Raw genomic sequence first — 7,377 nt, forward strand, 5'->3', positions numbered from 1 at the left:
TAAAATCAACTTTTTTACTATTTTTATATACAAGCATATTATATAAAGTTTGTACTGTAAGAACAGTTTAAATGAACATTATTTCATTTCTTAATAGTGGAATTGGCTATGATCATGGACCGTCTCTATGGTGGAGTTTGTTACGCTGGAATTGATACTGACCCTGAGCTCAAATACCCAAAAGGTGCTGGACGTGTCGCTTTTTCCAATCAGCAGAGTTATATTGCTGCCATCAGTGCTCGGTTTGTTCAACTTCAGCATGGCGATATTGATAAACGAGTAAGTTATACAGAAATTTAAAAAAAATAAAAATAAGAGTGATGATCTATAAAGGAACTTCTCTGGGTGTGGTAACGTTGCATTTATTGACTTTGATGTCAGCTACATTCTTTTAGTATTCCTGTAAGTCCATTAGTTCCAAGAGTTAAACCATGAATGCCCCTAAACGAACAACACGCATTCCACAAAGCAGCAGCTTGTTTCTTGGACATATGTTAGACCATATGTTCTTTCCATTCTGGAGTTCCTGGTTTTGTTGTGTATGGGCAGAGGGCTTGAAAATCTTTTTCTCTCCCTTGGTCTAATGAAACCAAAGACTGTGATAATTCCTCTGTCATTCATATGAAACTCTAGTATTCATTGGTTTCAGATTAGCTCTATATTTGCAGCTGCCCTTAATTTCAACCATAATTATCAGTGCTTAGCACTTCAGAGAATCAATCAAGCTTCACACCTAAAATATAAAATGTTTTATCCTTTCTGTTTGAGAGCGTCTTCTGAGTATTTACCAATGTATGTTTCTGGTTGTTACAGATGCTTATTGCCAGCTAAAGCAAAACTAACTTTTATTAAGAAGACTAATCAACTTCATTACACGTAATGAGAAGTATAAGAGTAGCAAAGAAAACTGCCATCTAAATTATGTCAGTTTTAAGTGTCACTAGTTTTGATGTCAGGAGCTGCAGAGGTTGTCGCTGGTATTAATAGATGTTCTTTTTTTTAAAAAAAAAATCTTAGAGGAAGAATGGTTGAGTAAATAAAGTAGTTCAAGGTCCAGTCTCCTCTACAGATCAAAGACATGGGAAAAAGAAAGTAGTACAGTTAACAAAATTCTGCTGTAGGGAGGTAGCATGCACTTCTCTCCTTTCAAATGGGCAGAGTAATACAGCTTTGCATCTGTCTCTCAGGTACCAGTTGCCTGGTGAGCTGAAATCCCCAAAGGTGGCCCTTTCCCGAGGATGAGTGAGTCTGAATGTGGGCAGTGAACGAGGCTTCACGTTAAGATGTGGCGGCTACATTTTGCTGGTGGAATTGCTGTCCTTGACTTGCAGCTGACTTTGGCTCATAGCTCTGCCTTTGAGCTAATTATGTAACAGGAAATATATCCTTGACACTGTGACTGTGTGAGGGGAAATAATACTATTAATCATCTTTCATTTGAGTATTTGGACAAAATAGGAGTAAGGACCAGACTCTAAAACACCTAAAGAAATGCTAAATGGGTCATTTAGCTTCAGAATCAGGTATAGCTCAGTGTCTTTCAGGAACCGTCTATAGTGGGTTTGGCTGTAAAGTGACCTAACTTTAACCTTAGAGTGGACAGTTGGGTCCCATCTAAACTTATTCTCTCTCAGGGGTGGGAGACATGGACTTTGAACAATGGAAGGTAAAGGAAACTTAGATCTTGGTCTTCCTCTTCCCATGGGTGTGTCCTTTGCAGTAGAGGAGTATATGGTAGACTGGCAGTGCCATCTCGTAACAGAAAGGAAGACATGAACTTCTCTTTGAAGGCTGCACTTCCAAGTATGTTGGTTTGGTTTTTTTAATGTTAGGTCACTAGAGATTTTAAGGGCTCTTTGGATGCTGAGCAGGCATCTGAAATGGCAGTGCTTGCTGTTTGCAGACATATATATATATATATAAAAAAACTTGTTAATGTGTGATATAACACTGACATCCTTAAAGGAGGAAGGGCACATGCTGCAGGTGTCTCAGAGCTTGGACAGGGAAAGAAACCCAAAAAATCTACCCCAAATACTAGATTTCAGAAGCACAGCATGTGAGTTATATTCATGAGACTTAATTTAGCAAAACAATAGTCAAGTGATTTCTTTGATCACTATTACAAAAAAACCCACCACTAAACCAAAAAAAACCCCACCACAACACAAAACGGAAGACGCATATAATGTATCTGTAGATAGCTGTTCATGGGCTGAAGAGGTTGCGGGGAGAGGGAAGGAAGTTCTAGGCTTTCTCTTTAAATATCTGAACTCTCACAGTTTCTTTTTTGTTATAATTTGTGTTCTTACTTTAGTGTTACTTTTCTAATTCTTTAAAAATAATTTTTTGACTCAAGTATTCTCTTAAATGTGGAATTTGGAGTATTTTTATTAGTATCCTTGTTTTTTCTTATTTTTAAAAATGTGTGCCACTCCTGAGGTGTTTCACGTGCAAAATACAGCAATGCCAAACCTAAGTATTTTAATAAATTAATCTTTAAACCTTGTGATAGGGAAGGTTTATGAGCTTCTTTGTTTATTCCAGAGGTTTTTTTAATCTTTATTTTTTAAAATCATCTTCTCAAATCATATGGTCAGTCCTTATTATTTATATAATGATATATATTTATACAACCCAGTCATTTGCGTTACTGAGGAGTAATAGAGAGCAGCCTCTTTTTAGGGAACACCTTAATTCTTAGCTGTTTCTGAAAGTATGAAAAAAGCTGTTTTTCAGAAATAGTTTTCTGTTCCATGGAATTTATACACGAATGCCTTTTCAGGCTCTGAAAATATTCTGATACCAGTATTACTGCTGATTTATAGATGAGCAAGCAATTTGTATGAATCTGTAAATCGCTGTTTTTGTAAATGAAGAAGACAGTCCTACTTCGGGTGCTGCCTTCATCTGAGCTGTGTGTGTGCTGGCCAATACAGCGATACGTTACATATTTCACTGAAATCGTAGAGGCAGGCTGTTCTCCTACCCTTTACCTTAGCGTAGCCTTTCTATACCAGTTATATCCGGTTTCTGTAGGTCTGCTGTCCTTTCACATTCTTTTCCTAACCGGTTTGTCTGTGTAAAAAGTCTCTTTTTCATTGCTAAATTTTGCAGTTCACCTGTTTATCCTTCTGAATTTGATTCAAACTATTTATAGCTTTTTTTTTTCAAATACCTTTTCCTACCTTAATTGGAAATCTTAGTGTCACAGTCGCTTAACAAGCATTGTCTGTGATCTTAACTTCTTCCTTACCTAAGTACTCTGCAGCTTCTCTCCAGTTCTTTTGATGTGTAGGTATGTTTAGTTTCTCTAACAGATGTTTTTCTTCAGTAAAGTGCTCCTCATCCTGTTTTATCATATAAGAAAGCTCAGCTCCAAACATTTCCTTGAAACTTCTTTGGAGTTTCAGCTCCAAACAATTCCTTAAAATGTTGTTAACTTTCATATGCCAGCAGTCTGCAACCACTTCATGTAATACTTCCATTCCCCAAAGTGTTTCTCTAATACATTTGAAATCATCTTCATACCGATCTTGGTGCATTAATGCACTGAAGCTTGAAATACATGCTGCTTTATGCTTTCAGTAATTTTGAACCACAAACACAGTTACGGCATAAGGTAGCTGTTTATTGGAAAGTTTGAGTGTAACTTGTGATAAGGCAGGTCGTTGTAGTGGAATAAGAAGTAGAGCTTGTACTGAATATAGATTACTGGAAGAAGCATACTGTATTTCAAACATAGATGCATTTGACGTATCAAGTATGACCTCTACTTCTGAAGCTAAGAACATGAAGACTATTTTGCTGCAAAACTTCTGGGTGGGCTGTATGTGTATTTTTTTTCCTCTGGAGACACAACGGGAAAAAAAAGCATCTTAAAGTTCCTATTATTTCAGATGTGTTCTGGCTGAGTATAGTACATAAATTTGATGTCTATACGTACCATTCTTCTCCGGTAATAGTATCTCAGCAAAAAATCTCTTACAGCAGCGAGTTTTAGTATGAACTAGAATAACTTTTTGCCAACAAAAGGCAGAAAATACCATCTTTAAAAGTGAGGAAAATGTGGAAGACAATAATACATTCTTTAATGATGGAGTCAACTCATTTTGTGTGTTATTATGAAGTTCTTCCTGTCTGATGGCAGTCTGTAACAGTTCAGTTACGCAAAGACATAATGCAAATTTACCACTGGACTCCTGCCATTTTTCCACTCAGGCAGTCAGATGAGTTTGGGAGATACAAGCTGTGTAAGACAGGTGTTTCTAGCAGTCTGTAGACTTGCAAAATGATCTTTTAAAAATATTTTTAGAAATATGTTGAATACAAATTTCTGTACAGCTCAAAGACGCAAAAAGGGAAAGTAATAGATGACCAAAATCTGTAGCTCAAAATTTGACCGTATTTTAGAAATAGGGAGTTGGATTTACAGGGAACAGGAGTGCTAAAAGATCTGTATTCCAGCCTGCAGAAAGTACTTTTAATTTGCACACAAAAGTAGTACATGCAGAGACTGATACTTGTTTTTTTAAAAAAAGGTTGATATATCAATGGTTACATTCTTGTATGTTCAGTTCTTTGTTACTAAGCAGTATTGAATTGGATGCCATGTTGAGGTGCATTTGGGATGTGATGAGATCAGTCAAGAGACCTTTGGGCTTGTTCATTCGTTTTCTACACATGTGCCCATATTATCATTTGCCAAGGTCATCCTCCCAGAGTAAATTACGGGTAGGTTCTGATGTAGCTATTTATTACATACAGAGTGTACTTCTAAAGATCTGCCTTAAAGTGTTCTGCTTACTGTTTGGATAGATCTGTAGTTGATAAAAGATAACCAGTAATAACTGATTAGTTAGATAAAGACATTAGTATGTCTGATTTCAGACTTCTGTTTGGTTGGTTTGGTTGGGTTTTTTAAACCAGAAAAGCCTGAATGCCAGGAATAGGTATTAACTAGAATTGTTTCTGTTGTACTCCAACAGGTGGAGGTAAAGCCATATGTGTTGGATGACCAGATGTGTGACGAATGCCAGGGTGCACGATGCGGTGGAAAGTTTGCTCCTTTCTTTTGTGCCAATGTCACTTGCCTGCAGTATTACTGTGAGTTTTGTTGGGCAAATATCCACTCTCGTGCAGGACGTGAATTCCATAAGCCATTGGTAAAGGAGGGGGCTGACCGCCCACGTCAGATCCACTTCCGCTGGAATTAAACATGGTGAACCAGCATCTACATAAGGAAAGAAGGGTGCATGTGGCTTACTGTGTTTGAAGATACTGACATGCAGAAGAAATAAGTGCATTCTTCTGCTTTTCACCCCAGCTATCAATACATGCATCTTTATCAGCAGCCAAAACACTACAAGCCTCTTGTTTTTCACCAAAACCCTACATCTCAGGCTTACTAATTTTTGTGATATTTTCATGTTAAAATAAAATGTTTTTTTGTATTTTCTCCAAGTTATTTTTATATGTAAAGTTAAAACTAGATATGAGAATGTTTTTGCGTAGGGGCACACAGTCTGCTGCTATATTTAGTGGGTGAAGCGTGCACTTATTTCTAAACATGGGTTTTTAACTTCAAGATCTGCCCCAGTAATTTACCAAAGGTAGCAAAATAGTGAAGATGGAATATGTCTGCTACAAAAAGCTTATTTTTATTGTTGTTGCTATTTTCAGTGTATACATAAACTAAAAATTAGGGTTGATTTTTTGCTCTCCATTTTGACTTGCAAGAAATAATACCTCAAGATAATCTGATTTATTAGCTATTTTTAAACATTTTTAATCACAAGCTGTATTAGCTTTGCTGCTATATAGGTGTTATGTGTAATGCCACCTATTAATACGGGATTGAAACGTTTAAGACACACTGCATTACAGATTAAATGCAGGCAGCACAATATGGCCTAAACTGCCATAGTTTTAGAATGTGAAAAACTTGCATGTTTACTTACCTGTATACACCATATGCATGCACTAGAACTATTAATTAACAAGAGGTGAGTTATTGCAAATGTTCAAAAAAGGCTCTCTTGAAACTAGGTAGCATGAGCAAATTTACAAAATTTGTTACAAAAAAACAAACTTGCATGCATTATTGTGACTGAAGTAAAAAAATGTCCTACATGTGTACAATATGCAAATTAGTTTTAGACTAGAAAGTGCAGCCATTTTGTGACCTGGTCAGTAGTGGAATTCAATTTTATGCAGACTGGATGTAATATTGTAATCCCTGTGCAATTTTGTGATGTGTGCTTCTACTTAATGTGGCGTGATGTAGTATAGATACGAGTTTGAGTAAAAAGCTAGCATTCAACAAATTCTTTTAAGCCCCCTTGATTGTTCATGGTTAAGATTTCCTCTACAAACCAAAGATGGCCAGCACACTGCTAACCAGTCACCAAATGTGAAACCCATGACAAATGCATACAAAAATAGACTTCTATAAGAATGCGTAATGCTTTAGAAATTAAATTTAAGTAAAGTCAAAATGGAGAAGGTGTAATATACAGACGGCTAGTTGCATAACAAACTGAATTTGACCTTTAAGACAACAGTGAAATTTGGCTTACAGAAATCTTGCTTACATGTTTGACCTGTGTGCGTTGTGGTCTTCTGTCAAACTGGGGTCACTGTTGCATGAAAAGTAGCTACTTGACAGTCAAGGATAGTGTTTTTATTTTAATGAAGGAGTTCTAGTAATGACATTGCTTGCAGATTTTGAAAAACAAACGTAGTTAGGACAGAGGCAATATTTAACTGAACACTAAGAGAAAATCCTAGCAGTGTTTTTGTCTATCTCAGAGCATTTTTAATGCAACTAGCCCCTACTTTTTAACAGAACAGTCATTCTGCAGTCTGAGCAAGCACTCAACGTAAATGTTGTCATGCAGAATTAAGAGCCTGATGCTAGAGTTGAAATTACAAGGGTGTTGTTCTTCACAATCCCTTGGGACAATCCTTCACGTAAGCAAAGTGTTGATCTTATATTGGTTGTCTACGGTGTGCTTTTTTGTACTGTACAATACGTGGTTCATGTCTAACTCTGCTGTTTTATTGTGGTTGTGGTTCAAGTTTTTAATGTTTAAAGTTGATGCTGTTTTAAGAAGAGCTTTTTACTAATTTATTTGTCAATGTTCCCTATTTGTTACCTAACCATGATCCTCCAGATTTTTTGGAGTATTCTTTTCTAACCTTAACCCTGCCAAACCTTGATCCATTTTGACATTTGTTATGCACTATTTTTATATCTCTGTGAGAGATTTTTCCAACAGTCAGCTATTTTAAGGCACACTTTTTTTGACTGATGACATCTCCTTTGCTATACCTCAATTTTTGGAATTTAGAAAAGAAATCAGTAGTTTTGCAATG

At 36.4% G+C, this 7,377-nt stretch overlaps 1 protein-coding gene across 3 annotated transcripts in view; it reads left to right on the plus strand.

The window, feature by feature from the left end:
- Positions 1 to 7,377, plus strand: part of CPEB2 (cytoplasmic polyadenylation element binding protein 2) — a 55,424-nt gene that overhangs the window by 46,470 nt on the left and 1,577 nt on the right. For 2 of the 3 annotated variants that reach the window (XM_054823807.1, XM_054823808.1), the window contains 2 exons: positions 98 to 279; positions 4,989 to 7,377. The exon at positions 4,989 to 7,377 is cut by the window's right edge and continues 1,577 nt beyond it. In XM_054823807.1, the coding sequence (XP_054679782.1) occupies positions 98 to 279; positions 4,989 to 5,216 (410 nt within the window). In that variant the 3' untranslated portion in view covers positions 5,217 to 7,377. Of the gene's footprint in view, positions 1 to 97; positions 280 to 4,988 lie in introns of those variants that run through there. The other variant, XR_008576840.1, reaches the window with a different exon arrangement.

The sequence above is a fragment of the Grus americana genome, chromosome 4 (assembly GCF_028858705.1).
Source record: "Grus americana isolate bGruAme1 chromosome 4, bGruAme1.mat, whole genome shotgun sequence".
NCBI classification, from domain to species: Eukaryota; Metazoa; Chordata; class Aves; order Gruiformes; family Gruidae; genus Grus; species Grus americana.